Genomic DNA, 17,156 nt, shown 5'->3' on the forward strand with positions numbered 1-17,156 from the left:
TATGGAATTCCCTGCCACAGAGGGCAGTGGAGGCCAAATCACTGGATGGATTTAAGAGAGAGTTAGATAGAACTCTATGGGCTAGTGTAGTCAAGGGATATGGGAAGAAGGCAGGCACGGGTTATTGATTGGGGATGATCAGCCATGATCACAATGAATGGCAGTGCTGGCTCGAAGGGCAGAACGGCCTCCTCCTGCACCCATTTCTATGTTTCTATGTTTATGGCTTGCTCAGTTCCCCAACCACCTCCAGGGATACACCTGATCCCAGCAGCCTATATTTGCCCCATGCTTCCTTCTTATCCTTGACCAGATCCTTTGTCATCCACGCTTCCCTACACCCACCAGCTTTGCCCTTCACTCTAACAAGAGCATGCAGGTTCCAGACTCTGGTCAGAACACTCTTTAAAAAACCCCACTTTCCGGAAGTTCCTTTTTCTTCAAACAAACTGCTCCAATCAACTTGAGCAAATCCCTGTATAATGCCTGTCTTATAGACATCTCAATTCTTCCACTCAAATTCTCGTGCAAAAGAAACTAACAAAGTGTTTACCTTCCCCATTGTTGCTGAATTTGCATTTGACTTTTAAAGATTTATCCATATTAACCAGGTCTCCCTGAACAGCAGCCCCTTCCAATCGGTCACCATTTAAAAAAAAAATATTCCACCTATCTTTATGTCCCTACCAAACTTGAAGATATCACAATTTCCCCAAATTATATTCGACCCACCATATCCTTGCCTATTTGTTTAGCCTTTCAATTTCCACTGCAGCCTCCCTGCATCTCCTCACAGCCCATATGTTACCATCTTTAGCTAACCTGGATAAAGTGATCTGATTCTTTATCCACATAAATACACAGTGAACTGTCACATTTCATACGCTATACTATTTATTGACTCGATATGGCAGAGGTGGTTTCAGTTCATTAATAAACTCCTACATCTGGGTCATACAGTTGTGGGTTCTGGTCTCACCTCAAGACAGGAACATGTTATATTGGTGCTATATTGAGAGTTGAGGTTGGCATCACTCCAATGATATAATAAACTGGTTTAATAACACATATAATTTCATTGCACTTGAAAGAAAAGCAGAGGATTTCCTACCAAAGAAACTACATTTCATCTGCTGGTTAATGATCTGGTGCATCATGATCCTGAAAGGCACCAGGTATCACCACAATATGGAAGGCCATGCACCAAATGCAGGTAAATGGGATCAGCATGGAATAGTACAATGATCTGCACAGCATGATGGGTGGAAACTTCTGTATCTCTGCTGTACAACTCTGACTCTGTGTCAGTAAATAATGCAATGAAAATAAAAAATGTTGCAAATATTCAGGAGGTCAGGCAGTAACAGTGGGGTTAACATTTCCCAGTCAATGATCTTTCATCAAATCTTATGATCAACCCAAATCATGAAATCTGTTCTTCTCTCACCCAATGCTGCCTGGCCTGCTGAATATTTCCAGCATTATTGTTATTTTTTATCATCCGCAGCATTTTGTTTTTGTATTAATACTGGTGTCATGACAAAACAATTAATTTATCAGGATAGATTTTTTGCAATATCTTCTGATTAAAACTAACTGATACCAATCACCAATGTTTGATGCAGATTTTCACTTTGGATTAGTGGCTGCCATGATTCCACAATATAAATATTTTCACTCTTGCTATTTATTCAAAGGTAGTGTTGCTGAAGTGGCTGGCAATCCAAAATATCGTTCAGTACTTACAGGCTCTCCGGACAGATACTTGACTGTTTCTAAGAGGGAACGATCGTTGTGAATTGTGTCCTTTTTCTTCCCGAGGTTTCCCTGATAATTAACCAGAAACAAATAATTAATTCCTTGTGTAATCCCCACAAGCTTTATAAATAGCATGCACTACATTACAATAATTAACAATGCTACTCAGGTCAATATTAATTTATGCATGACATAAGATCAATATGTCTGCGTGTAGCTGTTGCTTAATTTTCAGGATGTTATTCGTCGTCCAATAGGAATACTGATAATACTTTAACGAGATTCAATCTGTCCTTTTTAATCCCTCTTTCTATCGCACGCATAAACAAACCTTATTAGGAAGATATTGAAAACGAGTTACCATAAATTTGCTTTAATACTGATTGCTGCTTCGTTGTCCTAACACTTGAATTCCCGGGGCTAAATGTTTGGTGGCTTTTGCAGGAAATAACATTCTGGATACTGCCACTGAGAAACCTCCTCCAGGCTACTTGGATGGTGAAGGCAGCCATCTCCTGCTTCCATATCTCATCAACATTGTCCCCATTCTGACGTCGCCAATGAAAGAGCAGGAGCAACCCCTTACGTATCCTGTAACTAATTTAAAAAAGCACAATCTTCAGAACATAGGGCAGTACATTTTATGAAAATACTTTGACATCCAAAAGGTAGTTACTAAAGATTAATATCCTATTTTTACCATTCTCTCTGAAATGTAATCAATTCTCCCTTGTTCTTCCACAAAACCTAAAATTCTTGCACTTTCTTCCATATTTTACGCGTTGTATGCAAGGTTGTTAGGAGTGCAATACTCACCTCATAGAGTCAAGGTATTATACAGCATGGAAACAGGCACTTTGGCTCAGCTTGTACATGCTGACCAAGGTGCCCCATCTGCCCATAGCCCACAAAACCTTTCCTATCCACGTATCTGTACAAATGTCTTTTAAAATATTGTTATCATTTGCTGCCTCCCTTCCTCCTCTAACTAATTCCACATACCCATTAACCTCTGTGTGAAAAGGTTGCTCCTCAGATTCGTAGCAGTGGATTTGCTGCCTCACAGCGCCAGAGACCCAGGTGCTGTCTCCATGGAGTTTATATGTTCTCCCTGTGACCATGTGAGTTTTATCCAGGTGTTCTGGTTTCCACCCACATTCCAAAGGCATGCAGGTTAATTGCCTTCTGTACATTGTTGCTTGTGTGCAGAATAGCACTAGTGATCATTGATCAGTGCAGGAGGTGGGTCGAGGGGTCTGTTTCCGCGCTGTTTCAACCAAAATTTAGATTTATAAATTTTGTTGCAATTACACGTTGAGAAAGGAATTATTCAATTTAATTGCATGTTTTTAGTCTACATATTTCGATATCATGGTTTGTTTTCCTACAACATCAATAAAGTTTCACATCTTCACATAACATTTTAAGAAGTACATTGGTTCACAAATTTAGCAAATTATTTTCCGATACAAAATGAACTACATCTCGAAATGTACATCAACCATGATTTTCAGTGAACAAAAAGATAATTTCCTCTCAGGGTTAGCAATTAGGGTCTATCTCACTTTCAAATTAGGTTACTTTTTTTATTGTTCTCTCCAAAAGTGATTATCCCAATCTTAAGTTTAAAAGTGGAATTTCATTTTCAAACTTTTCTTCACCGTCAAAATTATTAGTACAACTAATTCACCTTGCCAGGTATTGTACCCACTTCAAAGATTAGGGCAGCACAGTGGCGGAGCAGTAGAGTTGCGGCCTAATGGGCCTGTCCCACAGGCGATTTTTCAAGCGGCTGCTGGCAACTATCAAGTCGTAGCAGGTCGCTGAAAAAACGGCGACTGGAATGGCGACTGTCACAATGGAACACACATACACACACACACACACACACACACACACACACACACACACACACACACACACATAGCTTCCTTCACCAGCCAGTTGTGCAGGCGGGGGACAGGGCAAGCGGGGGGGGGGTGAGAGGGAGAGCACTGTCTGAGTGAGATTCACATGGTGCAAAGCCAATGTGATACAGACACACACCACGATGAACAGGAAGGTTGGTGCTGTAATTAAGACGGTGAAAGCACAGTGTACGGGAAGGGTCACTTAAGTCCTTTAAAAGAGGGGAGGAGGGAAAGGGGAGACGGGGTCGGCAGAAGAAGCCAAAGATACACGGCTGTGCAGCTTGGCGGACATTAACATTACCGGTGGGTTATCCTCGGTTTTGAAAACTACTGTTTACGTTTTTTTTTCCCAATGAGCCAATGAAATTCAGCAAATGGTGTCAGCACCGGCAACAACCTATGACCCCCTGGCGACCCACTACCACTGCACCTACGTCACGAGAATTCTCCCTACACTCCATGGCGTCAAAATTCTGGTCGCTGCTAATTTTTCAACATGTTAGAAACGAGGATAACACGTTGAAAAATTAGTGGCGACCCGAATGAAGCCGCAACTATTTACGAGAATACGGGAACGACTCACCACCATGCAGGCGACACCGCGGCAACCTCATAGTCTCCTGTAGTCGCCTAAAAAAATCGTGTAAGTGGGACAGGCCAGTGACACTAACGTCTGAGGTGATGAAGAGAGGTTGATTATGGCGCATATCAACTCCTACCTCGACAAGAACCTCGACCCACTGCAGTTCGCATACTGCCACAACAGGTCAACGGTGGATGCTATCTCACGGGCTCTCCGCTCTGAACCACTTGGACAACAAAAACTCATATGTCAGGCTGTTATTCAATTACTACAGCTCGGCATTTAACACCATCATCCCCTCCAAGCTGGTTACCAAGCTCTCAGATCTGGGTCTCTCTGCATCCCTCTGCAATTGGATCCTCGACATCCACAGACCCCAGTCTGTCTGTATTGGTGGAAATGTGTCATCCTCGATAACAATCAGCACGGGAGCACCTCAAGGCTGCGTGTTCAGCCCCCGGCTGTACTCATTCTATATTCATGACTGCGTAGCCGGACATAGTGCGAACTCCATCATCAAGTTCGCCGATGACACCACTGTTGTGGGACGAATCACTGATGGTTACGAGTCAGAGTATAGAAGTGAGATCGACGATTGACCAAATGGTGCCAGCACAACAACCTGGCTCTCAACACCAGCAAAACCAAGGAACGGATTGTGGACTTTGGAAGGGGTATGATAGGGACCCACAATCCCGTTTATATCAACGCTGGTGGAAAGGGTCAAGAAATTCAAATTCCTGGACGTGCATATTTCCGAAGATCTTTCCTGGTCCCCGCACACTGATGCAATTATAAAGAAAGTGAATCAGCGCCTCAACTTCCTGAGAAGATTACGGAGAGTCGGTATGTCAAGGTGGACTCTCTCGAACTTCTACAGGTGCACAGTAGAGAGCATACTGACTGGTTACATCGTGGCTTGGTTCGGCAACTTGAACGTCCAGGAGCGGAAAAGAATGCAGAAAGTTGTGACCACTGCCCAGTCCATCATCAGCTCTGACCTCCCCACCATCGAAGGGATCTATCGCAGTCGCTGCCTCAAAAAGGCCGCCAACATCATCAAAGACCCACACCATCCTGGCCACACACTCATCTCTCCATTGCCATCGGGAAGAAGGTACAGGAGCTTGAAATCTGGAACATCCAGGTTCAGGAACAGCTTCTTCCCCACGGCCGTCAGGCTATTAAACACGACATCAAACAAACTCTGAACAATAACAGCCTATTGCACTTTATTTATTTATGTGTATATACATGGTCTATGGTATGTAGACACACTGAACATTTACCTCCCGTTCTGTATTATGTTTACATATTCTGTTGTGCTGCAGCAAGCAAGAATTTCATTGTCCTATCTGGGACACATGACAATAAAACTCTCTTGACTTGACTTGACTTGACATGACATGACAGGCCCATTACAGCACCAGGGACCCAGGTTAGATCCTGACTACGGGTGCTGTCTATATGGAGTTTGTACTTTCTCCCTGTGACCATGTGGGTTTGCTCCGGGTGATCTGGTTTCCTCTCACATTCCAGACACGTGCAGGTTTGTAGGTTCATTGTCCCTAGTGTGTAGGATAGCACTAGTGTACAGGTGATCATTGGTCGGTGCTGACTCGGTGGGCCAAAGGGTCTGTTTCCATGCTGTGTCTCTGAGCTAAACTGAACAGTAATACACAAAATTACACTATTTGACATTTGAATCCTTGACCAACTATGACATATGTTGTTTTTCTAAACACCGTAAAGAAAAATCAGCAATGATAGAGCTTAAGCAGAATTGATAATTTTGAGATGAAGTAAATACTTTTAGCAGCAAAATAATAACCTCACGAACGATAACATGACAGGACAGTTTCTAATGTATATAACATGCTTGAAAGTTTTAGCCCAAAGAGATCAAACAACATATAACAGGATCTCCCTGGAGCTGTCCGGTATGAAATAAATATCCACTTCAATCATTTCCCTTGTGTTGCTTGCTACTAATCTAAAAATATGAATTGAAAAGCACAGCCGTTGTACTGTGATTTTGAAACAAATGTCCAGAAATCTCTGCAGACATTTATCAATGGGTAATAATGAATCCTTTTTTTTACATCTGGCTACAACATAATAACTGAATAAGACCCGCTTCCATTCCTCAACTGTTCTTGTCTTTATTTCCCATCCGATTTGCACATCATTTAGATGTAACATACAGAAAGTTACATCTAATATTATAATATCCAAGCATGAGCACAATTCCCATATTCTTAGATGTACATAAACCAAAATGTATTCTGGCAGTTTGAGTTTGCAAATGTTTTCCAATAAAATCAGTTGTAAGACATAGCCTTCCCTGCACAAATCAAAGCTGACTATCTCTAATAAGTCAAAATGTAATAACAAACCTGATGCTGGTTTACCAAATTCTTTGGAGAGGATGCCAGTGATATCCTTGGATTATTGATATGGGAGATAAGCATGAACATCACTACTAAGCCTATGCTTTTCCAGATGTGAATAAATCCTTTCCCCAAGAACCTTCTTGTATAATTTCCCCACCACTTATTATAGGCTATTCTTATGCTCTTTATAAGCAAAGGAACTGATACTAAAGACACAAGGGAGTGCAGATGCTGGAATCTAGTGTAAAACAGAAAGTGCTGGTGTGACTCGGGGGACTTGTGGAGGGAATGAATGGGCAACACTTCAGATTGGGATCCTTCTTCAAGCTGGGAGATCCTGATACTGAATGGCTTCATTCGTCCATATTTAGCCATATTCAAAGTGAGCATTTTATATCCTAAGTCTCCCCGAAAAATAATCTTACACAGCATGGAAACAGGCTCTTCAGCCCACCAAGACCACACCGACGATTCACACTAGTTTATGCTATCCCACTTTCACATCCACCCCCTACACATTATGGCAATTTACAGGGAGCCAATTAATCCACAAACCCGCACATCTTTAGGATGTGGGAGGAAACTGGAGAACCCAGAGGAATCCCATGTAGTCGCAGGAAGAACATGTAAACTCCTCACAGACAGCACTTGAGGTCAGGATTGAACCCAGATCTCTGGCACTGTAAGGCAGCACATCTATTAGCTGTGCCACTGTGCATCCTTTTAATCAAGCGTTTTGGTCATCTGATTTAAAACAAATTTAAAAAAAACATACACACACACACACATAGAAGACTAACAGAGACAGGAGAGAGACCACACGAGAAGAGAACACACAGATAAAGAGAGATAGAGAGAGAGATAGAGAAGGAGATGAAGATGAGAGAAAGAGAGAGAGAGGATAGAGAATATAGATAAATACACAATAGACAGAGAGAGAGATAGAGATAGACACAGAGATAGAGAGAAGAGAGGACACAGATAGAGAGACCGAGAGAGAGACAAGAGAGTAAGACACAACAGAGAGACAACAGAAGACAAAAGAGAAGAACATACCAAAAAACACAGAATATACATACATACAGACAGAAACACATAATATAAAATAAACATATATACATATATATACATATATATACACATATATATACATATATATACACACACACATATATATACATATATATATACACACACACACACATATATATATATATACACACACACATTTTGTATCTACATATATATATATATATTAGCTTCTTCCTAACAACCATCAGGTAATTAAAGACTACAACCTCCAAATAATCTCCAAACTACATAGAGTTGGGAGGCAATAATTTTGTCTTTGCGCTATTATTGTGTTTTGTATATATATACATATATATATACACATCTATATATGTGTAGATACAAAACACAATAATAGCGCAAAGACAAAGACATTGCCTCCCAAGTCTATGTAGTTTGGAGATTATTTGGAGGTTGTAGTCTTTAATTACCTGATGGTTGTTAGGAAGAAGCTGTTCCTGTACCTGAACTTTACAGTACACCGGCTCCTATACCTTCCTACACTTACTAATCAAGAATCTATCAATCTCTGCTTTAAAAACACCCAATGACCTCCACAGCCATCTGTCGCAATGAATTCCTCAGATTCAACACCCCCTGGCTAAGTGACTTCCTCCTCATCTTCATTCTGAAGGTATATCCTTTTATTCTGTCTTTAGTTCTAGACTCTCCCATTACTGGAAACATCCTTTCCACATCCACTATAACTAGACCTTTCATTATCCGGTTTCAATGAGATCCCCCCCCCCTCATCTCTGTTGATATCTCCACCCTTCCCTCGCTGGCTGGGAAATGAATTCCCTGAATGCTGATCGACCATGCACCTATTTGCATTGGTTGGATAGCGGTGGAAAGAGTCACTAGCTTTAAGTTTCTAGGCTTACACATCTCTGATGATCTGTTCTAGACCAAGCACTTTGGTGCAAAAGATTGGTTCAGTAATTTGATCAATCAGGAATGAAGGAGGCTGCAGAAAGTGGTGGATGTTGCCTGCTCCATCACGGGTACTGACCTCCCAACCATTGAAGGGATCTACAGGAAGCATTGACTCAAGGCAGCATCCAAGATTATCAAAGATACACATCACTCTGGCCATGCTCTCTTCACATTGCTACCATCGGGAATAAGGTACAAGACCCTGAAAGCATTACCTCCATGTTAAATATCAGCTTTTTCCCATCAATCATCTGGTTCTTGAACGGCACTGCACAACTTTAACCATAACCCTACCTCAACACCGAACCACTACAGACTTTGCACTACGATGGCTGTTCCACATATTTTGGTATTTCCACAATAATGGTGTGAATTAATTGGAAAATCTAATAACTTATTGTGTAACTTCTACTACTATCATCATTTATAAAGCATCTTTAACGTACAAAATATTCCAAATTCTTTGAAAGGAGTCCATCAGGGCAAATCACCACAGGCTTGTTCCAACCAGTTAGTTCTAATGGTAGATCCTAAGTAGGATACTGTTAGGAGGACAAAGATGGTTAAGGTAGGAATTCCTACCAGCGCTTAGGACCATGGCAGCTGAGAGCAAAACCGACAAAGTGAAGTGATGAAGTTTGGGAGCAGTTGAAAGGCCAGAATTGGAGGGGTGCTGATTTCACAAGATGGTGTTGGAGGATAAATAATTAATAAGATGGGGCAGGCCTAGTTCAAGGAAAGATTGGAAAATGTGGGCAAGTATTCTAAAACTGAGCGAACCCCCTTCGCAATGAGTTTAAAAGGGGTGTGGATAATGGGGCCCAATCTTTTTCAAAACAGCATAGCAAATGGGACCTAAGTATGTTTAAAGGAGGAAAACAGGGTCCTGGCAAATTAGATTAGAGTCCAAAAAGCAGAGCCTCTTTAAAGGGAGTGTGAGAATCGGAATCTGGTGAGCCTGATATCAATTCTGAACAACGGAATAGCAGATAATTGGAGTTATATATTTGAAAACATCCATTGTGACTTGCGATGCAGTCTGAATTTTGATCATGCAGTCATTATTTTGATTTATAATTCTCCCAATTGCCCTCTTCAGCAGAATATAATTATTGAACAGTTGCATGCTTTCCTCTTAATTCTATTAGTATGTATGTATGTATGTAAGTAATTTTTATTTATATAGCACATTTAAATCAACTCCTGTTGAAACCAAAGTGCTGTACATAGAAGAAATTGGATTTCCATACATCCATACAAAATAAAAAAGAAAAGACACAACACAACACACTATAGAATTGAACATGAACGTCCCCCCACAGCAGAATCACATTTCCCACTGTGAGGGAAGGCAGTAAAAAGTTCAGTCCATAGCTTCTATTGCTATTAATTGTCATGGTTAGACTATAGTGCTTGTAAAAAAATGAAATCCAACTTAAATATTGCCAAAGATAGATACAAAATGCTGGAGCAACTCAGTGAGTCAGACAGCATCTCTGGAAAAAAGGAACAGGTGATGTTTCGGGTCGGAACCCTTATTCAGACTTAAATATTGCCATCATCTGTAATAATTTTTTACTCAGGAAAACAGGAAGAACAAAGGAAGGAGAGAAATAAAACAATTATTCGGCAACTCCTAAACATTTACTGTATCAGTTGATCAATAAAACTTTAAATGTCTATATTTTTAAGGAATTTTACAGAAGGAATTAAATAAAATATACAAATACGAATATAATGGTATGTTAAATTTGCTGCACATGCTGTTCATCAGCTTTATGGTGCCTCATCACTCCTACAGTTAACCATTTCTACCTCTGGATGCTGCTGCTCAACTTCATAGATTCATCTCAATAAATAGAGAAAGAATATACAGACAACACTGTAGCTGCAAGGACATTCCCAACTTTCATATTGCACACCAAAGTCTAGAACACTTTCCTCCTCTCATGCTACAGTGGTCCTTCACAATGTTTAAATAAATACTTCCACGTAAATTTGTTGAGTGATGTGCCATATGAGAGATTGATCCTGGAGATTGTTTTGCCATCTCCATGCCTTTTGGGATCTATTCCTCCACCAAGGACTTCCTAGGCTATTTCAACTCAGCGCCCTTTGAATTGCTTTCGCCACCATGATTTATATTCTTAAAACTTCTTGACTGTTTTGGCAACTTACCACATTTTTCCTCTTTTGAAGATCAATTTTGAAAGCTATTCCTGTCAACCTCTTCCTTCCCCACTGGGCAGTTCCATTCTCTGGAGCTTCCTGCTGACTGAATCGTTTTTTAAATGCTTTCCTGCCATGATTTCTATTTTTTATAAATGTCCTAATCCTTTTCAGCAACCTGCTGTTTTTTGTTCCCTTTTGGAGATCAATTATGCTATATGAATGACTCCTCCCCTCACACAAGACACAAATTCCACTCCTCAGGGCTTTCTCTAATTGTCTTTTAGCATGCTTTCCTTGCCATTGAAACTGATTTTGGCAGTCTGCTTAGAGATCAATTCTGCAGGCTGCTCTTAGCAACATATTTCCAGATGTAGAAGCTGCAGGCTTCTATATCAATAATTATTTATGATTATCTTCCGCATTCAAGAATGACTACTCCTGTTACTGGCAATCAGTTTCCACATGTACAGTTTGGGAAATATGAAGGGTTTGGTCTGCAATCTTTAGCCAAGGCAGCATAATGATGTTCTGGGTGTCTTTCTGTTGCTTATTTTGCTTTCTAGCGTGCATTGAGCAGTGTGACAAGCTTGCCTATCATGGACCATACCTTACAAGGCCACTGTGATTAAAGTTACATTTGTTCATTCCCAAGTTCTTATTTTTTAAACCAGTGGTCAGGGAAACAGCAGGGAACAGAAAAGAAAATCAACCAGTGACCTTAAACAAGTAGCTCAACCACTTTATTAATAAAGCCCTAGATGGCTACATTTATAATTAACCAAAAGAGAGGCTAAAATAAACTTCCTAAATGTACAATATGAGATATGAAACATGCTGTGCAGTGCTATTATACACACCAGCTCGATGACACTCATTAGTCCTATGTTTCCGATGTTGGGGGAGTCCAGAACCAGGGGCCACTGTTTAAGAATAAGTGGTAAGCCATTTAGAACCGAGATGAGGAAACACTTTTTCACACAGAGCCACTGAGTCTGTGGAATTCTCTGCTTCAGAGGGCGGTGGAGGCCGGTTCTCTGGATACTTTCAAGAGAGAGCTAGATAGGGCTCTTAAAGATAGCAGAGTCAGCAGATATGGGGAGAAGGCAGGAACGGGGGGTACTGATTGGGGATGATCAGCCATGATCACATTGAATGGCCGAATGGCGGTGCTGGCTCGAAGGGCCGAATAGAAACATAGAAAATAGGTGCAGGAGGAGGCCATTCGGCCCTTTGAGCCAGCACCGCCATTCATTGTGATCATGGCTGATCGTCCCCAATCAATAACCCGTGCCTGCCTTCTCCCCATATCCCTTGATTCCACTAGCCCCGAGAGCTCTATCTGACTCTCTCTTAAATTGCCTACTCCTGCACCTATTGTCTGCAGGGGCATACAAATGTAAACACCTTCATCCAATCCTTCCAGTGGGCTATGAAAAAGCCAAACCCTCTTACTAGTTTTTCATCTTCATATCTACTATTTGTACGTCTAATAATATTAATGCACTGTGGAGGATAATGACCTTTTCCAACATACCACACTCAACATGACAGGTTCCATTGTGAATTAATAAAAGACTTCAATATAAAACTGCCTCAAGTCAAGGCAAACGCCAGTGTTCTTTAGTAAAACTGAAAGAAACACAATCTTTTAGCGGAGAGTCATGAAGCAGCCCCGGGCCATCATGCAAACCAGCCTCTCCCCCATCGATTCCATGTACACTTCAAGCTGCCTTTGGAAAGTATCCAGAATAATCAAGGACCACTCGTTATTTTCTCTTCTCTCCTTTTCAGTCAGGCAGAAGATACAAAAGCTTGAACGCATGTACCATCAAATTGATAACAGCATTTTCCCCAGTTATCAGACTTATGAATGGACCTCTCATATGCTAAGGATGTAGTCCTGATCTTCCAATCTATCTCACTGCAGCCATTGAACTTTTTTAAACTTGCGTTTACACTGTAGCCCAATATTCTGCACTCTGTTTATTTTCCATTTTGCTCTACTTGTTGTACTCATGTACTGTATGATTTGCAGTCACAAGGAACTGCAGATGCTGGTTTACAAAACTCAGTGGGTCAGGCAGCATCTTTGGAGAACACAGATAGGCGATTTTTTGGATCGGGACCTATCAGCAGTCTGAAGAAGAGCTCCGACTTGAAGATCCTGCTGCAATTTTTGACGACCATCTTCACTCTCTGCAATACCACCCACTTTAGTGTCATCTGCAAACTTGCAAATCATGCCTTGTATGTTCTCATCCAAATCATTGATATAAATGATAAACAGCAATGGGCCCAACGCCGAACCCTGAGGCACACTACTGGTCACAGGCCTCCAGTCTGAAAAATATCCTTCCACCATCACCCTCTGCTTCCTTCCATGAAGTCAAATTTCTATCCAGACAGCTAGCTCTCCCTGGATCCTATGCAATCTAACCTTCCAGAACAGCCTTAATTTAATCCATATATACATCTACAGCTTTGCCCTCATCAACCTGTTTGGTTACATCTTCAAAAAACCTCAATCAGATTTGTGCGACATGTTCTCCGTGTGCAATGTCTACAGCTCTGCCCTTTCCGGTAGGCGGCGCGACTCCCGTCAGCAGCGGCCTCTGCAGTCCGTCTGCGTTTTTATTATTTTATGTCTATGTTTTTATGTAGTTTTTGTTATTTTTGTTGGGGTATGTGTGTGGGGGGGGTGGGGGTGGTGTGGGTGGGGGGGGTTGGGGGTAACTTTTAAATCTCTCCCTGCACGGGAGACCCGACCTTTTCTTTGTCGGGTCTCCGTTGTCGTTGGGGCTGCAACGAGGAGCGGCCTCCAACAGGAAGACCGGGGGCTGTGGTGCCGACTACTCACCTCACCGTCGCGGAGCTGGCCGAGTCCAGAGCGGGTGGAGCTGTGGTGGACGCTGCTGCGACCCGACCCCCGGAGTTTCGGTGGCTGCAACTGCGGGTTTGGCGGACGGCACCGGGAGCCCGCGGGTCCCTGGAGGGAGACCGCTTTTCGGGGCTTCCGCAGCGGCGACTTCTCCCGCCCGAGTTGCGGGGTTGAAGAGCACCTGGAGCGGGGCCTTACACCATCGCCCCGCGCGGCTTGGAATGGTCGCGGGGTTGCGAGCGCGCGCCGGGGGCTCTAACACCAAGACCCGGTGCGCGACCTTGCATCACCCGGCGTGGCTTTAATGGCCACGGGACAATCGCCATCGCCCGCCGGGGGCTTTGACTTTGACTTTGACCCTGACATCGGGGGGGAGAGTGCAGTGGAGAGAGAAGTTTTTTTGGCCTTCCATCACAGCAATGTGATGGATGTTTATGTAAATTATGTTGTGTCTTGGGTCTATTTGTTTGTAATGTATGGCTGCAGAAACGGCATTTCGTTTGGACCTCAAGGGGTCCAAATGACAATAAATTGAATTGTATTGTATTGTATTGTATCAACCTGCAACTCTGCTCTCATCAAACATCAACAATTCAGCAACCATGTCTTCGATTCCTTCAGCCAAGACTTTTAGAGATACAGTGCGGAAACAGGCCCTTTGGCCCACCTAGTCCACGCCGACCAGCAATCATCTCATACACTACACACTAGGGACAATTTATAGTTTTATCAAAGCCAATTAACCAACAATGTCTTTTTGAGTGTGGGAGGAAACAAAAGCACCCGGAGAAAACCCAAGCAGTCACAGGGAGTATGTACACACTCCATACAGACAGCACTTATAGTGAAGATTGAACCCAGGTTTCTGGCGCTGTAAGGCCGGTACCACTGTGCCACCCCATAAAAGAAGAATTGAAGGGGGGGGACAAATTGCAGTCTATAAAATGATAAACTCTTTTGATACAGAGTCAGTGTTTTCATTTATGGAGAAAGCATTAGTAGAAGTTATCAAGATAAGTATGTTATCTTGATAACCTCTTAAAATAAACTTGTTTCCCCAAGGAGTGGTTGAGAATGTGGAGTTCACTATCATAGCCAATGCTTGAAGTGAATAGTGTGCACTTTAATGGGAGGCTGGGCAAGCGTGTCGAGGCAATGGGATTGGTTTATAATGAGGCATTTAGACAAGAACTGACAGAAGGAGGTTTGAGTGCATAAATTCCTACATGGGATGAATGGCCTATTTTGAAACTCTGCATTGAATGAAATTACAAAATAAGCGGAAAGAATTTTTGATTTGGTAAGCTCACTTTTATTTTACTCCATATCAAAATTTGTCCAAGGTCATCCCATTTTTTAATTAACATTTCCCTTTACCCAGATGTTAATAAAAGCATGATAAAATATATCATACTTCCTTCATACCTCTCGGGTGAAAACGTTGAGACACCCTATTTGCTTGTGGCTGTAATTTCCCCAAGGCTGAATGTAAGATAACAGTTCCTACTCAAACCATTTTGCAATGTGCATTAAATGTTCGACTTGCCAGCAACATCCACACCCACTTGTAAATAAAACTGACTGCTTACAAAATGTTCTAATTTTGAGTAATGGCTCTTTTATCCTCTTTCTCTTACGCTGGTCGAGAATGGACATCATCAGGTAACTTTGTTTATAACTCAATATAAAGTACATTTAAAAAAAAAACAAGTGCTGGAGTAACAGGCAACATTTCTGGATATATCATGTTTTGGGTCTGAAGAAGGGCTCTAACCTAAAACACTACCTCTATATATGTTCTTCAGAGATGCTGCCTGACCTGCTGAGTTACTCCTACACTTTGTGTGTTGTTTTTGCAAACACATATCAATTATACAGTCAGGTTACAAGCAATGAAAGTCTACTTTCATTTACAAAAATAAGATTCCTATCTTCACAACTTGAAAACATACCTTACAAGCAGAAAAGAGGAATTTGTTGCACATTAATTGAACATTGCAGCATCCAAAGAAGGATGCAAGAAAACAGTCTCTGCCTTTCAACACCTATCACTTGCTAGCATTGTTCCTCCCCCAACTAACTTTTCCAGCTCCACCCCCCCCCCCCAGTTTCCGTGTATAATCTGCCGAGTCAGCGCTACTTCTTCATCAACTCCCTCCATCCTTCTATTTCTTCAATGCCGTTACAATGCTTGTGTCACTTATAGGTTTGAATGGACTACTGTTTCAAGTATCAATAACATACCGGGAATATACCGTAGAAGTTAACATCAATTAATTAGTCACGTTTGCCGTTGATTCCATACCCATTCCTAGCTAATCGGGATGACCAGGCTGTTCATGACCTTATTCTCCCTTTAGATCCTGAATTAAATTTGCCTATTCTCCTTACTGCCAAAAAAATGTTTAATTCTACAGATAATGTTGGCTGTCCATCAGTCCCTCAACCAACCAAGTTGCTGAAAATCTTATCCATGCATTTATTTCAATACTTGGCTAACTTTCCAAACTCTATGGTCTGAAAACCTAAAGTCATCCAATGTTTTACTACCTGTATCATATCTCTAACTAAATGCTTAAGCTTCACTTCTTCATTTAGTGATGTACACTGGCTCACAGAATACATTGACATTTAAATTCTGGCCCTTATGTTGATGCCTTGGTTTCATCCCTCTGCTTGCCTGTAAAGCTCTCAAGCCCTTTCTCTGTTCCTCATCCCTCTGGTGTCTAATGCATCCCTGCTTCTCTTTGCCTTATGATTGGAGTTTGTGTTAGCAGCAATCTAAGTCAGACATTCAGGAGTTTTCTTCCTAAACCATTCCAATTCAAACCCGTCTTCCTCCATCAAAACAATCCATAAAACCCAGCTCTTTAACTATTAAGAATGGTCAATCAAAATCATTGACCATTATAGCAGATTATACACGGAAACTGGGGGGGGGGGGGGGGGGGGAGCTGGAAAAGTTAGTTGGGGGAGGAACAATGCTAGCAAGTGATAGGTGTTGAAAGGCAGAGACTGTTTTCTTGCATCCTTCTTTGGATGCTGCAATGATCAATTAATGTGCAACAAAATCATATGTTATTCCGTCTGGGGACCTTGCGTCCTTATGGTATTAACATAGAATTCTCCCAATTTGGCTAGCCCTTGCTGTCTCCTCCCCTTCCTTAACCCTCTAGCTATCTCCTCCCACCCTCCCATCCGCCCGCCCTCGGGCTCCTCCTCCTCCTCCCCTTTTCCTTCTTTCTTTCCCCCACCCCCCATCAGTCTGAAGAAGGGTTTCGGCCCGAAACGTCGCCTATTTCCTTCGCTCCATAGATGCTGCTGCACCCGCTGAGTTTCCCCAGCAATTTTGTGTACAATCAAAATCATAGCCTGAATGTGGTGGGCCAAAGGGCTCATTTCTGTACTGTGACTGTATGACTGTATAACCACTGCCAGAATCTTGCACTTCTAGT

At 42.0% G+C, this 17,156-nt stretch overlaps 1 protein-coding gene across 3 annotated transcripts in view; it reads right to left on the bottom strand.

The window, feature by feature from the left end:
* Positions 1-17,156, bottom strand: part of invs (inversin) — a 182,774-nt gene that overhangs the window by 13,960 nt on the left and 151,658 nt on the right. For all 3 annotated transcript variants that reach the window (XM_033043058.1, XM_033043051.1, XM_033043043.1), the window contains exons 16-17: positions 2,120-2,355; positions 1,747-1,827 (exon numbers count right to left, since the gene is read on the bottom strand). In XM_033043058.1, the coding sequence (XP_032898949.1) occupies positions 1,747-1,827; positions 2,120-2,355 (317 nt within the window). The remainder of the gene's footprint in view (positions 1-1,746; positions 1,828-2,119; positions 2,356-17,156) is intronic.

This window comes from Amblyraja radiata, chromosome 2, assembly GCF_010909765.2.
Source record: "Amblyraja radiata isolate CabotCenter1 chromosome 2, sAmbRad1.1.pri, whole genome shotgun sequence".
NCBI lineage: Eukaryota > Metazoa > Chordata > Chondrichthyes > Rajiformes > Rajidae > Amblyraja > Amblyraja radiata.